Source organism: Manis javanica, chromosome 3 (assembly GCF_040802235.1).
Source record: "Manis javanica isolate MJ-LG chromosome 3, MJ_LKY, whole genome shotgun sequence".
Classification (NCBI taxonomy): domain Eukaryota; kingdom Metazoa; phylum Chordata; class Mammalia; order Pholidota; family Manidae; genus Manis; species Manis javanica.
This window is the reverse complement of record NC_133158.1, coordinates 192,072,371-192,096,835: the sequence shown is the minus strand read 5'-3', so window position 1 is coordinate 192,096,835 and position 24,465 is coordinate 192,072,371. Positions and strand designations below refer to the sequence as shown.

The following is a 24,465-nucleotide window of genomic DNA, read 5'->3' as shown; positions in this document are numbered from 1 at the left end:
CAGTTTATTAAGTCTAATTTATGTATTTAGTCATAAATAATTTATTTTTCCATTACACAAACACTCATTCATTCATTTAAAAAAATTTATGAAATGCCTACTTCATAGTCTCTACTGTTCCAAGTGCTGGGAATTCAATGATGAAAAACAATAAAACAGTTGTTATATCTTTTTTATATATAAACTAGTATATACATGCATAAATACAGAGACAAAGATTTATATAAAGATATAGATATCTACAATGACTTTTATTGAATCCCCAAAACTATAGCATAAAGTTACATAACAATGAATTAGTAATGAATAAATGTGCAGAAAAAAGCAAAAGCTTTTGTCCCAAGCGGACACGTGAACATCAGCATTCTTCCATGCTGCTTTTATTCCCCAGATGGTTCTGACGTGGGGGGGTCCCCTGCGTCATTTCAGTTATCTTCAGCAAGAAAAAAATGCATATCCAGTAGAAGTTGGTGAATATGTATTCAATAATTTCTATAATTGTAATCACACTGGCCCCACAAAATAGGCCCAGTTGACCACCGACATCTCCTGTAATAAAGCCAATAAAGAAATGGACATATAAAGCAAATTAAATGTGACTAGAATCTAAACTATTTGAAGCTAATAAGTTACCCATAATTGATATTATGTAAAGATGAGTTAATTATATTTCTTTAAGTTTGGTATAAATAAAGTATAGCGATAAAAAAGCTTAAAGTAATATTCATATAAATCATCTCATAAAGGAGAGGAAAAAAAAGCAAACAAAATCTGGTTCCAGAAGTATGACTCAAAGACTTTGGAAGATACTGAATCTAGGCAAATGCACAAAACAACCTAGGCAATTACAAGGTCATGTCTGTGTGTTGAATGAAGAACAGAAATGTAATGTCCAGATGACATTATCGGGTGATGATGTCCTCCAGAAACAAATTTCCAAGGAATTTGTGACTTCAAGTGTGTAAACTATTTCTTTTTAAGCATTTGTAACATTTTATTAAAGTAAAGTGTATTAACACAGCACTGCTTTCTTTATAAGAAAATTTTTAAAAGCAGCGTTTTTCTTTATTGTTTGTGCTTTTTTTTGTGGTATATGTACACAGCATAGATTTATCATTTTAACTGTTTTTAAGCGTGGTTTGTGACATTAGCACATCCACATTGTTGTGCCACCACCACCACCATCCATCGGCAGAAGGTTTTCATCTTCCCAAACTGAAACTCTCCCATTAAAAAATAAGTCCCACTCTCTTCTCCCCCCTAGACCCTTGCAACCACCATCCTACTTTTTATCTCTATGATTTGACTACTCTAGCACTACCTTCTGATAGATTGCATTATTAAACCTCTTCTCACTGCTCCGGGCCAGTCTGAGGCTCATGCTATTTGTGAAATGTGGTAGTGAAGTACAGGCTTACCTAAGCTTTGAGGTATTTGTATATTTTCTCCCTATTCAGAGGTTCAGTGTCAGCCAGTGTCTGACTGCTGTCATTGTGCCTGACTTTGATGCCCTCTTCTGTCCCCACATGACTTCCTCTTATATGCAGTGAGATCTAGGAAATCAGTAATTAAGTTTGCTGAGGATTGTGCGATGCAGGATCATGAGCAGCAGACTGTGGTTGTAACTTAAAGGCTGAGTGTTGCTTGCTCACGCTCTTTCAAACCCGCTCTGGGTGGAGGTCTGACATGCCTGACATTCTACCCAGATGCGGGATTGCTGGAACACTTTACAATAGTCACTTGCTGAGGGGGGTTCCTGAGGAAAAGTAAGATGCTGAGTGTGAGCACAAGATGTTGAACACCAGCTTTTCTTTGTGAAAGCCCATGTGAGGTTTGCTGGAGGTGTATCTATGGAGTAGAAGAGTGTCAGATTTAAATGGCAGGCAAATGACAAGCATTTTGAATCTTTCCCTGCATTGATAAGCTAAACCTTAAATTTGAAAGAAGGAAAAAAAGTGACAGAAAATAGAAAAATGAGGAACTACTAAATAACACTTACCAAGTAATTCAGACACACTCACTGCTTTTTGCTGCTGGGTTATCTTATAGTTTAAGTCACTGTAATTTATTTCAATGTTCACAAGATTCTCGCTGCAGATAAAAACAGAGTTAATCTAGTTCAAGATTGTCATTAAATTTTAATTGCTATTTGATGAGTAATATACATTTTCGATTCAGATATTACTTAATGTTCAAACTGACACACCGTTGTATTCAGTACTAATTACAATAGCCAATAGCTGCGTGTGGAAGGTACTCTTGTCATGTTGGTATTTAGCGAAAACACTTTCTCTCCAGTACCAATAATTTTTCTATGCCTCATTCTTGAGAAACTGGAAAAAGACATTAAATGTAAATCTACTGCATAGATTAGAATATTTACAAGAACTTAAGTGTATGTCTAACTTTAATTCAAATCTTGGTTCTGTCCTTTATTATTTATGTGATTCTGAAGAAAATACATGGTTTTCCAAGTCTTAATTTCCTCATATTTCAGAATTTTAGAATTGTGGCAAAGAGAACTTAAATAATGTATGTAAAGAATTGACACAGAACATGGCGTATACTGGGTGTTCAATAAATGGTAGTTATTTACATCATTAGTATATTAGACAGAGACTCTGTTTTCTCATGTGTCTTCCAGAAGACTTCCTGTGTGACCAGAGTGGCTAAGCACTATTTTGAAATGGTAATACTTTATGGAGTCTTGAATACCCTCACATTCTCTATCTTTGGCCCAGACTTCTACCTTGAGCTTCAGTAATATATACAATGGCCTCATGGTATTTCTACTTGGATGTTCAATAAGTACTTCAAGTTGAACATGCTCCATATGAAACCTTTGATATTTCTCCATTTATAATGTAATAACAATGGACAGTCAATTCTTCAGCAAACATTTGTTTTACCTTTAGAATATATCCAGAATCCAGCCACCTCTTTTCCTATACCACCTTTGCCAAACCTTCCTTTATCTCTCACCTGACCATTTCCAGCAGCTTTTTGATTGGTCTCTCTACTTCCCGCTTTAATGTACTCCACCTCAGCAGACACACACCACCTGTTCTTCACACAATTACTGAAATAACGCCTCTGCAATTTGCAAATCATATCACTCTGCTGCTCAAAAGCCACAGAAACTTCCATTACACACTAAGTAAAAATCCTCCTGTAAGATGTCTGTTTTATCACTACCTCTTCTCTTCAAGCTTTCTCAGCTCATGCCCTGCCGTTCTTGGCCATTACTTTCTCTGTGTCTTGGACACTGACCTCCATTCTATTTCGTCTGTGCGCGAGGCATGCTGCCAGCTCAGGACCTTACATATCCTGTGTCATGTCAAGGTTAGGTCTTACATATCCTGTAGGTCAGCAGTTCTCAGTATGTGGTCATAGACACTTAGGGGTCCCCAGTGTGTTTCTAGAGCTTTGTGAGGTTGGAATTATTTTCATATTATATTAACACATTATTTGACATTATCACTCTGACTGCTATTTCAAGAAAGCTGCAGTAGCCACTTGTACAGAACATCATTTTTACTCGAAAAAATGACTGACAATATATGATTATTTGAACCATGATATTTGGCAGTCATTTGCACAAAAATGAACAAAATAAGCCTGTTCCTTTAAGGAAAATAACTGATAAGATTCATGGTAGATAATAAATGTCAAGCTTAGTTTTTATACTAACAGAATTTTGGAAAATTTGTGTCTCTTATGATAGCCTTGACAGAATCCCCAATTTTTAAAGACTTAAAATATAAAGACGTTTTTGGAACTCAACCAAGAATTAGGTTGCAAGTTGTAGTGCTCCAAAATCTTGAGACTACAGACTATCTACTGTTAAAAGAACATATGGGATGTGAACAGTTCCCAGGAATGTGTTGTTTTAAATTGTCTGATTTTTCTCAAACTATTCAAATTCAGTTAGACAATATCCATCATATCATAGATAAGTTTTCACAAATGCTTAGGGTGCCTAACTGGTTTTCTTGGTTTCACTGGAGATGGCTGGTAATTGTAGGTCTGCTTTGGTTATGTAGCTATATTCCTATTATGTTAATGTGTGTGTGCAATTTAATTAGTAGTTTAAAACCTATACATGCTTAAGTTACTCTACAAGAAGATATGTCAAAGAAATAACCAATCTTCCCATGTTTTCTTCCGTCTGCTACTTCTACAGCTTTTTTTCTTCCTTCCTAATTACAACCCTTAAATAGAATTCGTGCCTCATATCGAATTTACCGAGTACCATAATTCTTCCAAGTGGTAAAGATACGTCAAGACAAATGCTGGGCATAAAACCCACAGGGCATAAATCTGCAAAGAAGTAAAAAGCTAACCTTTTCAAACAATATGGCTTCTCTCTCACTTACCAACTTTACATTTCCCTGTATGGTCCCGGAAGATGACTGGTTAGCCAGAGATGGGTAAGATTCCTTAAGGGAGGAACAACCTAAGACAGGCACAGTCGCAGGGGGGCCATCAGGTGAGAAAATGGGGGACAACAAAGGTGAGGCTTAGAACCTCACCCCCTCCTGTTTTGAGAGAAATCTTCTGCATCCATGAATGTTTTGTTGCCCTTGTTTAGCTTGGATTAATATTTAGCCTATAGGCACACACCTGATCATCTACATTTGCTTTCTTACAGCACTAAACTATGTTTTCTACCTTTATCTTGCATCTACCTACCATTTCAGCATTTTATTAAAAATAATAATAATAAGGGAGAAATGTGGGATTCACATATAAATCAAGTATAAAAATCAAACGAATATTCATATTTGACCTGATTGTTTATAGTTTATAATGCGTGATCAAAACCGAAAGTTTCTGTGACGACTGCCCTTGTACTGTTCACCATGTAAGAACTTACTCACTATGTAAGAATTTGTTCATTGTGCTTCAGAAGATCTGAGACTGATGAGAATTAAGCTTGGGGTGGATTAATGATTGAGCATTGAGTCCCCTGTACAGAATTTTATTGTTGTTAACTGTTAGCAACCATTTGATCAATAAATATGAGAGATGCCCTCTCAAAAAAATATATATATATAAAGACATTTTTAAAGACATAAGTAATGAAATTAAAATTAAATGTGTATTATATAATAAAATGGATCAATATTTAGAAGATCTGCATAACTCATAGAATTTTCCTAATGATCAGCAAATGATGTTCAAAAGCATTCATGGGCAAAAGATCCATTCAAAGCACAAGGGCAAAGTGGGTATTAATATAATAGAGTATGAAAAGTTCATTGATATGTTTTGAAATTTCACTGCTGACAGCTTTTGAATGGTACCATTTCCTCCTCTGGTCCCCTAAGAGGTGATCTGATAAGAGGGCCCCTGCACTTCCTCCTTTGGCACCTAGGAAAGTTCAAACCACATAAACTGGCCACATTTCAGGCCTCTCATCCAAGTCTCATCATTTCATACACACTGAAAAGCAAAGCCAGCTGCCTTTCCTTGTTCTCTCCAGCCAAGAGAGGATTTGCTAGGGAGCTTGCCCTTCTCTTCCCAGAAAGTCTCATTACATATGCAACATAGGTTTCATATTCTCTTGATGCATGTGTGGCATCATAAGTCTCATCAAAACATCCAAATGAAATCTTGACTGGGGAGTTTATCCCACTCCCTGTGGGACAATGAAAAGATACACATTGTCATGAATATTTGTGGAATTACACTTGTTTGAATTTTGATGTGTTATCAAAGAAAAATATCAGTTATCTGTAAAACCTATTAGAATATGCCTCGCTTTTCCAATTACGTGTCTATTTGGTACAAGATTCTCCTCACATTCTTCAACCAAACAATATAAACCAACAGATTAAATGCAAAAATGAGAATTCAGCTGTCATCTATTAAGCCACTAAAGAAATGTACAACATTCTAAAACAAACCATTGAGGAAACTGACAACATTCTAAAACAACACTCCTTTTCCTAAATTTTTTATTTTGGGAAACTTTTTTGTAAAAAGCTTTCGGTTTATGTTACAATATGGTACACGTCTTATTGTTGTGGTAAATGAATTAGTAAGTAAAATTTTCACAGTTGAAGTTGCTAATATAGAAAATATTGACACTTAACAACACACAAAGGAAAGCTTATTGGACTCCTTAGTAATTTTTACAGGGGCAAAGAGACCCAGAGACCAAAAAGTTTAGAACAACTGCTTTAGATCTTTGTTCACCTGTTACCTTTCCAGGAAGATCTTACTGATCACAGTCCTCAACCTTGAGAATAATCCCCCCAACTCTGGTTTTCCTCGGCCCTTTTTCTGCTTCCTTTACGGCCACAGTCTTTAGCACCATCGACATGACAATCTGTATTTATTGTCCACCTTCACAGCATTGGAGCCAAGCGCAACAAGGCAGGGCTTTTGTCTTTTTCTCACTGAGGTCTCCCTAATGCCCAGAACATCCCTGAATCCTTATGCATAATAGATGCTCATTATATATTTGTAAAATGGACAATAAAGGGAGCAAATTAAAGACGAAATAATTGAATGAATGGAAAAAATATTAGCATGTCAGTCTTATACATTGAGATGGAAACCAACCATCTGATGATTTTCAGATGGCAACAATAATTATCATTAATATCATATAGATCCTATTAGCAATGTTTCCTGGAATTACATGATGTTCTGTAATATATCTAAGTAACATGGCTGTAAATCACTCTTTATTGTTTACAGTTTTAGAAATCAATATTCCCAAATATGCTTAATTCGAAAACATTGTTAATATGTTTACTTAATTTCCTGGGTAGCAGGAAAATGTACGATGTTTAAGTAGATTGTCAGGGTATATCATAATATTTGCAAATAATAAAACAGTTGCCAAAGTGAAGGAAATCATAGAGTTGTCTTGGGAGTCAAGAAATCTTAGTAATACTGAAATCTTTTTGTCCCTAACTGTGCTCCTAACTTGCATGTACATTGATAATAATGTTTAACTTCCAGTTAAAATCCATTAAAAGCTGCAAACTCAGAGCCATTTCCGAGCATTATCCACCTGTGTTTTTGCAAGAACATAAAGTCACTCCCAACAAAAATATTGTGATATATTCTCTTAGGCACTCGACTTGCCTAGTAATTTGGCTCTCACTGAATCTATGCCTTACGGTAATAAAATTATTCAGCATTTAAGTTAAGAATATTTATTTATATAAGGTGAGGTACAATTATAAAATAAAGTCTGAATCTTAATAAGGGTAAGGAGATAAAAATTGAGTGTTTCTTGCATTCACAAAATACTAAAGAAATGCTCCCAGGTGCTTAAGTACTGTGTGCTGTATTAAGGGAAATGAATTGGTTTTACATAAAGCAATCAGTTTTGTAAAATTTTCACTTGAAAATTTGCTCAATTAAAACAGAAAAATTAGAAAACTTCACATCTTTTACTAATTAAATTGACCTAAATTCAGGCACAATTTACCCTTACATGCATTTCCCCACTGCCTGCTTTGGGTAAGATAAGCTTAATGGTGTTCAGCAGCTGCCACCCGAGGCCCTGGCTTGGTCATAGTCTGGGGTTGGTTTCTGCCCCTGGAAGAACACATACAAACTTCATGATTAAAGTAGGGGTTGCTTTGTTTTAAAAATCTTTTTGCTGCTGAGTTTTTCACATCTGTTTTCCTGTAAACTGCATTTTGTGTTTTCTGTTGTTCTTTGATGTCTGGTATCCATGCACCAACGAGGTTCTTAGTTACATGTGTGATTTCTAACCCCTGGTGCTATCTAGGAACTGGGCAGCCCTGAGAGCAGCTGCACTTGTTCAGCTCCTTGCCTTAGTCCTCCCAGAACAACCTTTATTCTTTATAACCGTGTAAGGTCCCCAAATATCAATTACATGATAACATTAATTGGACAGCTTTTTATAATAACCTAAGTTTAGATAACAAAATGTTTTCTAGGGTCGTCTTGTTTATACATGGGTTTCTTTTCTGATTCATCAATATGCCTCCAAAATGATGGCAACATCCTCTCCGTGAAACTCGGGAAATCTTTATCAGCTAAAAGTCACACAAAGTGTTTCACTCATTTTTAGGAGTAAGTATGAATATTCATTCATATTTAACTATAACAGGCATAAGTCAGTTAGTTTTCCATATTAAACTAGAATACAAAGAGTTATCTATACTGAAAACAGGAGTGTTAGCAAGATAAAACTCAAAATTTTCTAGCTTTCTGTCTTTTTATCTGCTGAATATTTGAAATCATACCCTATATTTCCTGTCTTGATGAAAATAACTTTTCTTCCTGATTTGTTAAGGATCACTTCACTGTATAGGAATTTATTTACATAGAGAGAACATTGTTTTAGTCCATCAAAATAAATATCAGGTTAAAACTGGAATCAAAACTAGAATCAAAATATAAATATGAGTAAAAAAAAAAAAGTGAGGTAGAACAAAGGAAAACTGAAGGAACAAAACAACAGCAGAATCACAGAACCCAAGAATGGACTAATAGTTACCAAAGGGAAAGGGACTGGGGAGGCTGGGAGGGAAGGGAGGGATAAGGGTGGGGAAAAAGAAAGAGGGCATTACGATTAGCATGTATAGTGCATGGGGGGCACAGGGAGGGCTGTGCAACACAGAGAAGACAAGTAGTGATTTTACAGCATCTTACTACGCAGATGGACAGTGACTGTGAAGGGGTATGTCGGGGGGGCTTGGTGAAGGGGGGACCTAGTAAACCTAATGTTCTTTCTGTAATTGTGGATTAATGATACCAAAATAAAAAATAAAATTAAAAAAAAAGTGAGGTACTTGGCGGCGCAAACAGAAATCACATTTTAATCAGTTAATTTATTTTTATTATAATAGATGTAAGCACAAACACCAATGAACCACACTGCTGTTTCAGGTCCTCAAGTTGAAAATATAAATGAAAACTCAAGAAATGTTAAGGTTGTTCCCTGATTTTAAAATACAGAGTTCTTTATATAGCTTGATTTGTAACTTCTAAAAGGCAGCATGGTGTAGCAGAAAGGGATTTAATTTAGTTCTTAATGAAAATTGGAATTATATATCTCTGTGGAAAATATATATGGAGACCAGAGTCAAAGGTCCTGGGCATAAATTTTTTCTGTGCCACCTACTGTCTTCTAATAGGTACTTGAAATACAGTTTGCTTCACTTTCCTCATCTGTAAAATGAGAAGAATAATTTCTGATCCATCTACCTTATACACTTATTCAAAGACTCAGACTGTGTAATATACAAGTAAGGAATTTTCATATTTTAAAGTATTAACTGACATTAGTTAGCATTATATTTTCCCCAAGTGGGCCAGTAAAGGTAATATCATAAACATATTATTCAAGCAGGCCTCACTTTACTTTTCACACAATTAAATTAAGGGATTGGAAGATATGATCTTATCTACCTTTAATATTCTAGGCTTTCGTTGTTAGCTAAGTGACCTAAGCCACTGCCTGCTTTGATGGATCAGAATTTCATTTCCCGAGGTTTTGAAAGTTTTGAGTGAAGAACATATTTATGTTAATTACAAATAATTTACTAGACTAAAAAGATTACCTGATATATTCTTGGCTTTGATTTAACTTCTTGGAAAGATATTTCAAAGCTTTTTGACTTGGAAAAGTGGAGTAAGAAATAGTAGCAGGGTATTCTGTTTCTTCACAAGCAACAGGACAGCTAGAATTATGTGTTCCCATTGTACACAATCCCTTAACTTCAATGTGGTCTGAAATGAAAATCAGGACAGGACATTTAGAGAAGAGGACTATTTCATAACGGGGAGGACAGAGCTTTTTAAAATTTCATCCTTTCACTTTCAATACCAAAAAAAATTGGCTGAGAAGATCTATCATGACTTAACAAATGCTGTTTATGTTTTTTATATTACAGCATAAATACAGCAAAAGAGATGGAATACAAAGCATGGGAGCTGTTATCCTTGAATTCATTGAGTCACTGGATTCAGATCTTTGTTAGAAATAAATTCTTTTCAGAAAGTCTCGGGGCTTATTTCTGTAAAATATCAGACATTTGGAGAGGAGAAAGATGCAAAGTTTTTTGTGTGACCTTGTGTCACTTTGAGAGGAATTTTCAAATGCAAAAAAATCCTGAAAGCCAATGACTCAAGTTTAAACTCAGCTTATCCTTGGGCTTGTCTCAACTTAATTGCTGTATGAAATAGTGTGGCAGGTATTTAGAGAGTCTTCTTTCTGTGGACCTAGTGACTTCTGTATCAGCCACGAAGATTCCCCATCTTCTGGCCTTTCGTGTTCCCTGCAGAACAGCCAGACTGTCAGTGCAAATATGTTGGGAAAAAGCCTCTACAGGAGGTAGCGTTTGTCTCTAGCTTTTCTCTAGACCACCTCCCAGTGCCCAGGTTCCCTCCTGCCTCATGGTAGATATTCCGGTCCCTGTTTTTCCTGTGGCTTTGTCCCTTACACTCTTCATTCTTGTGAATCCTTTGTTCACTAAGATCCCCTGATTAATGACCACCTTTGGGCTTGTATTCCATACTCCAACATTGCTATTCCTTCCGGGCATAACTTCTGTATGCGTCCTCTAGTTCCTTGAGATTATTGCTAATAACCACCACTCTGTCCCTACACTCATACCAACACACACGCTCACATACACACCCTCTCTCACACACACTCCTCCCCCACCACACACACACTCTTCTGACCCCATTATTCTACAACACTCTTGGAAGAACTGCATTCATGATTTGTTTTCCCAAACTTCCCCTCCTCTCCCTGTCTGGGATAGGAGGTGAAACGAAATTTGGCAGCCTAACTTGAGCTCCATTGGTCACTAATGTACTTCTGCTTATGGAGTCTGTAAGTTGGCAGAAAGATGTCAAAGTGGGAATACTAATTTTAAAATGTTGGTAGTTTTGACCTTTAGACCCCTTCTCCCCATTCCCATCATGTGAAAGATTTTACAACCATTTAAAGAACCTGTTCAATCTATTCCTGTGGTCCTTGGGATGCTTCCACAGTGGGTTAGAAAAGTAAGCTTCAGAGAAGGGTCTATAATATGATTTCATTTTAATAAAACAATCAATACGTAGAGTCATAAATATGAAATTATATATGTGGAGAGCATACTGGAAACTATATATATATATGGGGTAACATACTAGAGTGTCAACACTGTTTGCAGCTAAGATAAGGATATGTAAGCAAAAAAATTGCTGCTTAATAAGAAATTGTCTCCAGTAAATACAGAATGTATGGTTGTGATTCTATTTGTCTAAATGAACAATTTATGCAATTTTATATGCATTTATATATAATGTATGCATAATAAAGTAATAAAATGAGGGAATGAAAGGTTATCATTTAAATAGTGTCTGTAATTTTCAGAGTGAGGCAATTTCTACTGATTTTTACATGATTCTTTTTTATTCTGTAATGTTTGGCTAGACACAACAAGCATGCTTATACATGTAATTTGAAAAAACAGCAAAGCTAATTTGATTATAAAAAGCATAAAATTAAAAAAAACAAAATACAGAAATAAGAATCAGAACTCTCTTGCTGTTAGTTTGTCACTGCATAGCTTTAATTTGGATGTATCTTGAAATCAGATGGTGCTTTTGATTAGTTTTACTGTTTATGTCTATGTAAGCTACCATTCTTAATTTTAAGAACATTAAAAAGCTCCCCCTAATAGCCTCTGCGCTGTTTCATTTTTTGGATTATCCATAGTGTGACTTAATTCTTTTATTGCTCTGAGAAAGTTTCATACAAATCTTGAAAATAAAAAAATCAATTAAGCTACTTACCAAGTATAGGGGAGACGCAGTTGTAAAACTTTTGTAGGTCACACTCTATCCCATTTCCTTAAAAACAGTAAGGCTTAATATACTTGACATTTATGAGATAGCGATGTAATAACAAAAATACCTTTCTTACATTCATCCACCCATCCACCCATCCACCCATTCATTTATCCATCCATCTGCACATTTATTCTTTTGCAAAAAAAGTATGAAAACATATGATTATCCATTGAAAATATACTTTAAAAGGAAGGATAATATTTTTGTTAATTTCTGTATTTCTTCCCGTTTATATCATTGTAAAATCTTTTAAGTGGGAATACTAATTTTAAAATGTTGGTAGCTTTGACATTTATAATTGCTTTGATATTTATCATCTCATTTGTTCTTGTCCTAATCCTGTGGTGTTGGAATCATCATTTTATGAATGAGTAAACCAAGGTTCAGCAAGTGGCTTGCTCAAGCAGTTAGGGGGCCTTTGCTCATTCTGTTCACCTTCTGTCCTGCTCCCTTTATCCGTTGGTTTAAATATTATGTGTGTATACACACATACACAGCTGGTGCTGACTTTCCAGGGGTAGAATAGGGCAGGTAAGTGCCCATAATTGTTAAACACCTGCTGCGTACCCTGAGACAAATTATAAAATCAATATGTATCAGAAGTGAGTTTAATTCCAGGCTGATTCTGAAGACTTAGTCATTGAACCTTTAGGTAAAAAAGAAAAAATCCATCTCCAGCATTAAGTTAGAAAAATCTTCTCTTTTCCAAACGGTGCCCTACTTCTTGCAGAGATATTTATCCCATTACAAAGAACAATGAAATTTTGGAAATAACTGATATCTGAAAAGCTGATCTGGGGGATTACCTCTACAAATTGTTGGTGGTGGTACTTTAACTTTTGCATTTAATGTTTGAAAATCTCAATTTCTTCATCTGTAATTAGAAGATCAGACCAAATAAGATATTATTCTGAAAGCACTTTGTACATCCTAAAGTTTGTGCAAATGGCACTCTTTGTGTTTTATATCTCATCTTGCCTAGCTTCTGATCCATATTAGTTATTCAGTCTGTGTTTTGTGAAGAAGTAATGCATTTTAAAATTATAGACATTATTTTCCACCTATCAATTCAGCCTTTTTTCCAGTAAATTTGGAAATATAATTAGGAATGATAAATCAGAGCCAGCACTAGCAGTTTTATAGAATGGCAATGTTGGAGGAGCCAGAGACCGATAAGAGTTTAGAAAGAAGGAAGTGATGAGTTCTGAAGTTCCTAAGAACCAGTGTGCCAAGTAGAGACTATTGTTAGGACAGAGGTGGCATCAGTATATTTATGTGTGAGAGGTAGTGTCGTGTGTGTATGTGTGTGTGTGTGTGTGTGTGTGTGTGTGTGTGTGTGTGAGATGGAACAATGGCAAGCTTAAGAGCCAACCTGCTTTGCCTTTAATTCATTCTACAGTTCTTCATAAATATTCTGGAGAACGATGAAATAAATCTGAATAGAAATATCCAGTGCATATGTATATAGAATGTATTCTGTGCCATGCAATTTAAAAATCACTCACATACTCATTTCATCCTTATAACAGCTCCATAAGGCAGGACACTATTATTCTTCCCATTTTACAAGAGTACAGAGAGGTTAAGTCCAAGGTCATGTAGATGAGGAACTGCAGAGCTGAGATGAGCAGCCTGGGTGAGAGTCTAACTCTTACGCACCCTGCTCTACGGCCTCATTCAATGTGTGCCTCAAACAACCGTCGCTCTGGAAATGTTTCACATTATATGCACAAGGAACCTGGAATTACTTTTCTAGCTACAAATACTTTCCCTATAACGCAATGTTCAGGGTCAGTAAGTTTGTTATAGATGATCTCATTTTTCTTTCAAACTGAAAAACTGTGGTTTTAGACAGATGAGAGCACCCATTGTCACAGTTTGAAAATAAGAATTGGGGAATGGACCTAATAATGCAGTTTTTTTCCCTTCACAAATCTCTTCAATGATTCAATCATTTAAAATCTGTCAGCTGAGGTTAGACTGTCCAGTGGATGACTTTCCAGAACAGTGCGTCATAAGAAAGGAAACAATTTTATGACATGTTGACTTCTAATGTTCCAAATTAAGTAAATACAAGTAAATAAAGGGAAAGTTGTCATTCTCTATTTACCAGGAAGCAGAAAGGGTAAACATCCACATTGCTTTTGTATGTACTGAGCTTTGCATTCCTTCAAGCAGCCGGAAGTGCTGTAAGTACTAAAACTCTGAAGCTTGATCTCAGGATTGCATTCTCCCCACGGGTATTCTTGATGAACTGTCTTAAGGTAAAATAAACACCTGGTTTAAGAGATTTATCTGAAGCAATCCACCCATTTCTACCCCAAGAAGTAAGGCTGATACACTTTTTTCTTTTCTCTCAGAGCATTTTGATTCTTTTTCTCTTTTTCTTAGTTGATAACATTCACCTATTTTCCCTACTTTTATTAATCTGAAAATCTCTGAAGGTAAAATATGATAGTGATCCTTTAACATATATGCCAAATGCTTTGTACCTCTGGTGAGTCAATAAAACCAGGTTGATTGCTCTAAAAATTAACTCATATAAGGAAAAATGGTGTCATTCATAGAAATGATGTTAGCATAGTAATCAGCCCATCCACAAAACAGCAACCAAGTCACACAAAAAATCCTCTATTGAGCACATGTTATGTGTCAAACAACATGGTAAGTGCTTTCTTTTTGTTATTTCACTTAAACTTTATAATAACTGTGAAAAGCAAATATTACCTCTCTCTCCCCAGTGTGCGAAGAGGAGGTAGAAATTCAGGAAGTTAATTAAGGAAATTTCAGAAGCAGCAGCTGGCAAATGGAAACGGCCAGACATGCCAGACTCTAAGATTCCTCCTCTCCCCACTTATTATTCTTCTTTCCAGAACATTCCATTGAGAAAACGCACAGTTCAGAAACTTAGGTGTCTCCTCAGACAACCCTTTCCATCTCTCATGAAATTTAAAGTTTCTTTGGATTCATGAGGCTTCCCAGCTTTCAACTGTATTTTATATGTGAATTCACTGTTTTTACTAAATATGTGTTTTCTAGTAATGGAAAAGAATCTGAATTGAAACTATGGAATTTCCAGGGAAATTCCATTTTGTTCTAAAGGCATGGGAAATAGGGGTTTGTAGTGAGTAGTTTCCTTTATGTATATATGCACTCCCCAGCGCACCTGATTCCCTCAAACGCTACGGTTCATGAACATTTACCTTCACCTGGCGGATCGCTAACCGTGCATGCATTCCTGCCGGGGCTGACAAGCCCAAACCATCAAACTGTGGCACATTATGTGGTGAGTGGATAACAAAGATGATCCCAGCATCCACAAAGCCGAGGGTTGGGTCATCGGTGAATTCCTCCTGAAATAAAAATCCATTGTTCCCCAATTACAAATTGGTATAAATTCTACAGAATTGTAACACTTAATTTTATCATCTCATGACAGCATTTGATTTTCGTAAAGTCAAGTCTTTCATATCAGTATGAATTCCAGTTTTATATTAACAACTGCAAAAGTTAAATACCTAAGACGTTTTTCGGGACTGAATCACATCTCAAGGCCTCAGCTGTTTTTCACACATCAGTCATCACGTCAGACGAACACCACAGAACAAACCTATCAGGCCTGCTAGTCTGTCTGAGGGCCTCTGGGGCTCTCCTCACCCAGTTGCCTTTTATTTTCTTCCTCTTTGGCTGCTTTCTTTGCTTCATTTGTTTTAGGAAATCATTGTTTAGAAAAGGTCCTTTTCTTTTCGCAGTTAAAATCTCTGGCTTTATTTAAAATTCAAATTCATTTTCCCATGAAAGAGAAGATGTATTTCTTGAACACCAGTGGTCTTCTACACATCTTATGTCAGATGAAGAATTCTAAGGCCAAACTTTGGATGACTTTGTTACACAGATTTTCCTCAACTTATGATGGGATTATGAATGGGATCATTGCAAGTTGAAAATACCGTATGTTGAAATTGCCTATAATACATACACCTAACCTACCAAACATCACAGCTTAGCCTAGCCTACCTTAAATGTGCTCAGAACACTTAGATGAGCCTACAGTTTAGCAAAATCATCTAACACAAAACCAGTTTTATCACGAGGTATTGAATATCTCATACAATTTATTGATTACTGTACTGAAAGTTAAAAACTGAATGGTTGTATGGGTGTGGGGGGTGGTAGGTTTATCAGTTGTTTACCCCGGTGATTGCAGGCTGAACGAGAGCTCTGGCTCACTGTCACTGCCCAGCATTGTGGGAGAGGATCGTACTACACATTGCTAGCCTGGGAAGATATCAAAATTTGAAACCGACTACAATTTCTACTGAATGGGATCACTTTTGCACCATCATAATGTCAAAAAATTGTAAATTAAACCATTGTAAGTTGAGACCTGTCTGTAGTTATAATTTCAGACTTTAAGGAGTAGGGATGGATTTGGAATATAATGATTTTCCTGTGAATGGGTCAAATGCATATGTAATTACATTTAATAAACATGCTTAACATTCCTTTATAACTCTATTTAGAGGACTATATTTATCCTGAGTCTGCTGTGACTCTCTAAGAAAACCTTTACCTGGCTAGTCTGGAGAAATATTTATGTGTTCTTTTATTTATGAGACATTGCAGTCACTTTGTGGATTTTAATTAGATTCTAAAAATATTTGGGAAATTCTGGCTTGTAAAATTCATAACATAATGTTTGAACTAACCATTACAGCACATATTTGAATGACTTGAAAATATTAATCAAATATGTGACAACTATAGGTACATGCACTGCATTGTGCAGTCTTGTGTTTAAACATAAAGGAAGGTCTCCTGAATGGGGTACAAAAGGGAGTTATGAAGCACACCTTAAGAGAAATTCTTTGGAAGTAGCAATAGGCCTCATTCACTTGGACTGGGAGATAAGGTAGTATAATGGGATTTGGGGACACTAGGTTTATTTCTCAACTTTGCTATTGTATGATTTTTCATACTTAATTCATTAGCATTTCAGAAACTTCATGTATAAAACCACAATAATGGAGTAGATTATCTCTAAGTGCATAGTATTAGGAACAGTTGTGCAAAACTGAGCATGAGAATTCATCTTGGGAGAGAACTAGATTAGTTGCCTTGGTGACACCACTGCACTTAGGACCTAACAATTGGACTTGCTAAATCCATTACAAATTTACAGAAGCTAGGCTTAGGCAAAGTCCATTTACACAACAATCTTTACATAAACGATTAACTTTCAAATCACTTTTCTGACTATAGATTCTCTGGTTTGTTAAATGTTTATGTGTGGTTTCTTTCCAAAACATATTGCCTTATTTACATGAAAATCTTTCTAAAATATTTTTAAAATATACAGAGTCATCGTAAATTAGCTATATACTTAGCAGTTTAGAAATTTCTGGTTTCCTTATTTTGTGACATGAACAATAATGACAGTCAATGGTATAGCTAAAAATATCCAGCTTATTTCTCTAAACTTTGCCTTTTAAATGCTAATAGTTGCATCCAGGAGACTCTAGGCCAAATTAACAAAAAAAGAAACAATATCTAACTTGTGGGAACGATCTGACAAGGCAAAATATTCTGATAAATCTTTTGAATCCCCTGTACATTCCATTCTGGTTTGCTTTAAACCCTGGCTAGGTTTAAGAAAATTCAATACCTGATTGACATTGAAGAGCAAGCTTAAGCCTCTTCCAGAGACACTCACTTTTTTCCTTGCTTGAACATTTTCACCATGATTGAATGTAAAACAATTTCCATATTCAGTGAAGACATGTGCAAAATCCTTCGATATGAAAATGAACCAAATAAAGCACAATCAATTGGTAGTTTTGTCACTTTTGAAGTTTAAATTGCTATAGCTTTAGTAAAAATTACAGATGTCTAAATGAGAATTCAGAACTACTAGAAAAAGTATATAATCTGGTGATTCTGATTTGTATTAATAATAGTTCTCATTTTTTGTAACATGCAAATGTCAGTTTGTAAGTGATTATCTAATTGAGACATTTTTATACACAGACATGTTTTAAAAACATTTAAACAGTTATTTGTTTTATATTTACTGAAGATTCATGGAAACATATTTTTACCTATGGAGAATTCTCTCAACATCCTCTCTTTAAGGAGCTATCCCTCCCCCACACTGCATGGTCATGGTGGGGCAGCCAATCACATTTCTCTTCTCCTTTGGTCCTCTTCCTCCAACCACCCGCACCACAGAGATGTACATGTGACATTAACTGGACCAATCTTAGTACCCCAATCCCTTGTCTCAGTTACTGGTTCAGAAATTGATATGTTTTCCAAGAAGAGCTAATCAGAAACTTCCACAGGATTATTAAGCAGATAATGCAGTGCTGACCGACCTATGATAACAAGAGGCTAGGATTGTCAGCAGCCATCTTGGTTCTGCATTGGGGGAACTCATACACAAAGAAGCCAGCTTGAGTCATGAGATGGAAAGAGAAGCCAAGTATTGATGACGGTGGCAGAGTCCCTTGTTTGAGCTTTTTCTGAAACCAGTCCCACTGTTACATTTCCTCATTAAACCATTGCATTCCTTTTACTTTTTAGCTTTCCAGAATTGAGTTTCTATAATTTGTAACTGAAAATGTCATAACTAATACAGAATTTCTTGGTGACCAAAATTGCAAAATTCCAAAACCTCTTGCCTGGCCTTAGTGCATCTCCATATCAAAAGGTGATTACAAGTTGACAGAGTATACAGCAAGGGCATATGTGGATCAGAGAGGTTTAGTGGGGTCCTTTTGTAGCTAGGTCAAGAGAGACATGGGTGAGCAGAATTGGACAACTGCTTGTAGGCAATAAATGGGTTTCTCCCACTTTATTTCTCCCTTTGAATGATTTTGGTTCTCCGTGGGCTGGGAACATATTTTCTCCTCAGAGTTACACCAGTTTAAACATACTGGTAAGTAAAAAGCAACAAAGAAAAGCTTCTTTTTTAAAAATTCATAGTTTAAAGCAGGATTTCATCTCAGGTGTCTCTTAAGTATTTCTTTTCTGTTTACTGTGTGCTAAGGAGGCTACCAAAATGAAAAGAAATTGTGTCCCAGAATCATGCATTTGTGAAGTTTACTTGGAATCACCTAACATCACATGAGACAGAATTGTTGATACAACAAATAGGGGGCCAAAGTGCCTACATAACTCTTTACTAATAAGTTCCAGATATCCTGCATGTCTTCTTAAATATAGTTATATAAAAAATAAAAACAGGATGTTATGAGTAATTAGAAAAATATATATATAAATTTTATACTCAAATGCTGGAGCATTCTTATTTTCTGTAGTTTCTAATGTGATACCAAAAGCAAACAAGCAGAGTGCTGGCTGCTTAATGATTTTAAAAAATGTTATCTTGGAATATGTTGTTTATTGATTAATGGGAAAAATTAAAATATCTTTTTGTGTTACAGTAGTTTTTCCTTTGGAAGGACCACCCTACAACAAAGATAGCCAAAGAGTTCTGTTCTCTGTCTTTTCCTTGAAAAATGAAATATGCATATTCCATATCTTTTAATATCATAAGGCTGAGCTAATGAAATAAAATCTTTGAGCAAAATTAGATTGATTTCCCATGGCAGTAAGCTTTATCTCAATGTGAAACAGTACAATCAAGTGGATTATATTTTGATGATATTTCTAGAAATATAAAATCATTACCTGTGGGCCACATGGTTTTCCAAAAAAGTCACATTTCAACAAAGTGTTTTTGTTGAGATAAAAACCATTTTTCTTGACAAACTCTGTAATGCTGAAGTTGTGGTGACTTGTAAGAAAATCAGTAACCTCTTTAGAACCAGTGGAATTTGCACTGATTTCCTGAAGATGGAGGACTTTGGATACAATATTCCACAAGAAAAAAGCAACACCAAATTTGGCTACAGCAGTTGTTTGGAACCTAATAGTAAGAATAAAGGCAATATTTAGAATAATAAAAACTTATTATCTAGAGAACAGAGATCAAATATTTGGATCCTGTCAGTTTATCCAGCTTATCTTCTGCACTGTCCCTCATACATAGTACCTTCAAGGAAATTGTATTCCTAAATTAAAGTTTTCTGAAATTTGCCTGTACTTATATAGTTTCATTTACTAGAATATATCTCAGACCTTGTTCTGGATACATCTTGATGGATTTTCAAGAATCTGCATAAAAGGAGAGGGTAAGAATGTGTAGCTGTAAGAATATAGAATCAGGAACCAGATTTTCTGGGTTCAACTCTGCCATCAACAGGGCATAGGACTGTGCCCTGTGGCTATGCTGGAACTGCATTTTCCAATATCCCTTTCCTTGTACATATTTGATTACAGTCTAAACTTTATTGTACAGAGGGAACTGAGGTCCCTAACAAACACTATGGCTGATTTCTTGATTCCACTTGTTGGTATGGGCAAACACCCAGGGTTGTAGCTCCTCCAGCTCCCATGAAGTATCCTCCTTCAAATCCTGGTTCAAGTGAGAGTGAAAACTGGTAAAGGTACTAATTTATCCTACAGGCCATCTACACTGTAAAGATTGGTGATAGTGAAAAAGACAGATTTACAGTTTGTATTTATTTCCATCACTTCAAATCTATCTTCCATTCTAACTGCTGATGTTGCTGTCTTCAGGACCACCCCTAAAAACAGAAGCAGCAGACTTACAAAAACTGCTCCACCAACACAAACTGGATTTAGTGGGGCTTATTCTGCTTCACTCACAGTGCTTGTGTTTCCTTAGTTAAGCCCTGACTGTTACAGCCACTTAAAGATATGACTTAATAAATGTCTTCATCTTACTGTTACTCAATTTCTTCACTTATAAAATTGGTATATGCTGTATTGGCTTAAAGATGGTGGCATGAGAGGTGAGACAGAAACCTCATGCCAAAACCACATATATTATGAAAATATAGCATATACAACCAATCCTGAAAAAGCAACAGAAAAAAATGTTGCAACAGACAGCCTACATCTGGGGAAAAGAAGAGACCTCAAAGAAAAGGGAAAGGTACCAAATGCATGATTTGGTGGGTCCCAAGCCCTTACCCCACCCCAGCTCAATGACAGGAGGAAGAGGCCTAGGACTGCTGAACACCCAGTCCTGGAGATCTGCTCTAGGAACATGAACCTACATTACATTGTACTCTGGAGATTAGTGGGGTTGGAATGCTAAGACAGGCAGAATACCCAGAGAGACTGAGATTCCAGCTGCTTGTGGAGAACAGGTATCCACAACCAGCCACTCTGAGACAAAAGAAAGGCGAGCACTCTGAGAGACATCCCAACAATGAGAGGGCTGCTAAAGAAGCAAGGATTGCACAGAGCTTGCTGCTTGGGAGAAAGGAAAGGTGAACAAAATTGTCCCAGTGCACTCAGTGAAGTAGGTTGTAAACTTTCAGTAGCTACAGGCCCTCCATACCCCTGGCTGGCAACACTGCTCTGAGGTCCCCCACTGTGATACTCAGCCTGCTGCTCCTTCCTCCTGGCCGGCACTGGCTTGCAAAATTGTTGCCCCTCCATTGCGCCAGGCCAGCAAGAGGGCAGCCCTGCCTACAGCAGCTACAATGACATGGCATAGAGGTTCCTCATGCATGCACAGCCCACTGGCCCTGGTAGTGGAGGCATGCACTGAAGCCAGGAAGCAGGAAAGAGCTCTTTCCTCCTGGCAGGCACCAGGGATGCTCACCTGTAACCTCTGTGATTACTCTACAGTGTGAAAAGCTCCAGAGAGTAGAGCTTCTGGGCACTAGAGGGTGCCACACAAAAAATATGAAATATCAAAGGAACCTGGTTCAAACCAAAATTCCACAAACAACAGAAAAAGTGTCAAGTGAAACTGAACCCATTGATCTTCCTGAAAGAGATTATAAAATAAAGATCATAAACATGCTCATGGAGGAACAGAAAAATATTCAAAAACTCAGGGAAGAATTCCACAAGGAGATCTAATCCCTAAAGAATACAGTATCAGAAATGAAACATACAATGGAGGGATTTAAAAGCAGACTGCATATAGTGGAGGAGATGGTAAAATGAAACAGAAATTAGAGAAGAGGAATACAAAGAAATTGAGGCACAGACAGAAAACAGGATCTCTAAGAATGAAAGAATATTGAGAGAACTGTGCAACCAATCCAAATGAAAAAATATTCACATTATAAGAGTACCAGAAGAAGAAGAGAGAGAAAAAGGAGTAGCAAGTGTCTTTGAGGAGGTAATTGCTGAAAGCTTCCCAACTCTGGGGAAGGAGATAGTCTCAGGCTATGGAGGTGCACAGATATCCCAACACAAGAGACCCAAGGAGGACAATACCAAGACATATAATAATTAAAATGGCAAAGATCAAGAATGAGGAAAGACTATTAAAAGCAGCCAGAGAGAGAAAAAAGATCACATACAACAGAAAACCCATCAGGCTATAATCAGAATTATCAACAGAAATGTTACAGGCCAGAAGGCAGTGGCATGATACATTTAATGCAATAAAGCAGAAGAGCCTCTAATCGAGAATACTCTATCTGTAAAGTTAATCATTTAAATTTGATGGAGGGATTAAACAATTTCCAGATAAGCAAAAACTGAGAGAATTTACCTTCCACACTGTTTCTACAGTGTATTTTGGAGGGACTGTTATAGACGGAAGTGTTCCTAAGGCTAAATAGCTGTTACCAGAAGAAATAGAACCAGAGTAAAGAAAGTGGAACAATTAATTTCTAAGCAGATGCAAAATTAAATCAACTACCTCCAAAGATAGTCAAGGGATAAACAAAGAGTACAGAATATGACACCTAATATGTAAAGAATGGAGGAGAAAGAAAAAGGAGGGGAAAAAAAGAACCTTTAGATGTTGCTTGTAATAACATATTAAGTGAGTTAAGTGAGACTGTTAGATAGTAAAGACGTCACCCTTGAACCTTTGGTAACCACGAATCTAAAGCCTGCAATGGCAATAAGTACATACCTATTGATAATCACCCTAAATGTAAATGGACTGAATGCACCAATCAAAAGATATAGAGTGACTGAATGGATAAAAAAAGAACTTTCTATATGCTGCCTACAAAAGTCTCAATTCAAACCCAAAGTCATACACAGACTGAAAATGAAGTGATGGAAAAAGATATTTCATGCAACTAATAGGGAGAAAAAAGCAGGAGTTGCAGTACTTGTATCAGACAAAATAGACTTCAAAACAAAGAAAGTAATAAGAGACAAAGAGGACATTACATAATGATAAAGGGGTCGGTCCAACAAGAGGATATAACCATTATAAATATCTATGCACCCAACACAGGAGCACCTTTATATGTGAAACAAATACTAACAGAATTGAAGGGAGAAATAGAGCACAATGCATTCATTTTAGGAGACTTCAACACACCACTCACTCCAAAGGAAAGATCAAACAGACAGAAAATAAGTAAGGACACAGAGGCACTGAACCACGTATTAGAAGAGATGGACCTAACAGACATCTACAAAACTCTACACATAAAAGCAGCAGGATACACATTCTTCTCAACAGCACATGGAGCATTTTCAAGAATACGTCAGATACTAGACCACAAAAAGAGCCTCAGTAAATTCAAAAAGATTGAAATTGTAACAACCAGCCTCTCAGACCACAAAGGTATGACCTAGAAATAAATTATTCAAAGAAAACAAAAAGGCTCACAAACCCATGGAGGCTTAACAACATGCTCCTAAAACACCAGTGGATCAATGACCAAATAAAAACAGAGATCAAGTAATATATGGAAACAAATGACAACAACAATTCAACACCGAAAAATCTGTGGGACTCAGCAAACGCCATGCTAAGAAGGAAGTATATTGCAATACAGGCCTACCTCAGGAAAGAAGAACAGTCTTGTATGAACAGTCTAAACTCACAATTAATGACACTAAAAAAGAAGAACAAATGAGGTACAAAGTCAGTAGAAGGAGGGACATAATAAAGATTAGAACAGAAATAAATAAAATCAAGAAGAATAAAACAAAAGAAAGAATCAATGAAAGCAAGAGTTGGTTCTTCGAGAAAATAAACAAAATAGATAAGCTCTTAGCCAGACTTATCAAGAAAAAAAGAGAGTCTACACACATAAACAGAATCAGAAATGAGAAAGGAAAAATCACTATGGACAGCATAGAAATACAAAGAATTATTAGAGAATACTATGAGAAATTATATGCAAAAAAAGTGGATAACCTAGAAGAAATGGACAACTTCCTAGAAAAATACAACCTTCTAAGGCTGATCCAGGAAGAAACAGAAAATCTGAACAGACCAATTACCAGCAATGAAATTGAACTGGTAATCAAAAAACTACCTAAGAACAAAACTCCTGCACTAGATGGTTTCACTGCTGAATTTTATCAAACATTTAGTGAAGACCTAATACCCATTCTCCTTAAAGTTTTCCAAAAACTAGAAGAGGAGGGGATGCTTCCAAACTCATTCTTTGGGGCCAGCATCACTCTAATACCCAAATCAGACAAAGATACCACAAAAAAATTAAATTACAGACCAATATCCCTGATGAACATAGATGCAGAAATACTCAACAAAATGCTAGAAAATTAAATAAAAAAATACATAAAAAACTC

General features: G+C 36.2%; 1 protein-coding gene across 1 annotated transcript in view; it reads right to left on the bottom strand.

Moving 5' to 3' along the window:
• Nucleotides 1-254: 254 nt before the first annotated feature.
• Nucleotides 255-24,465, bottom strand: part of ASIC5 (acid sensing ion channel subunit family member 5) — a 45,908-nt gene continuing 21,697 nt past the window's right edge. Inside the window, exons 5-12 of the mRNA XM_017678553.3 lie at nucleotides 19,537-19,774; nucleotides 17,510-17,635; nucleotides 15,048-15,197; nucleotides 13,955-14,102; nucleotides 11,788-11,844; nucleotides 9,558-9,726; nucleotides 2,000-2,091; nucleotides 255-549 (exon numbers count right to left, since the gene is read on the bottom strand). Of these exons, the coding sequence (XP_017534042.3) occupies nucleotides 359-549; nucleotides 2,000-2,091; nucleotides 9,558-9,726; nucleotides 11,788-11,844; nucleotides 13,955-14,102; nucleotides 15,048-15,197; nucleotides 17,510-17,635; nucleotides 19,537-19,774 (1,171 nt within the window). The 3' untranslated portion in view covers nucleotides 255-358. The remainder of the gene's footprint in view (nucleotides 550-1,999; nucleotides 2,092-9,557; nucleotides 9,727-11,787; nucleotides 11,845-13,954; nucleotides 14,103-15,047; nucleotides 15,198-17,509; nucleotides 17,636-19,536; nucleotides 19,775-24,465) is intronic.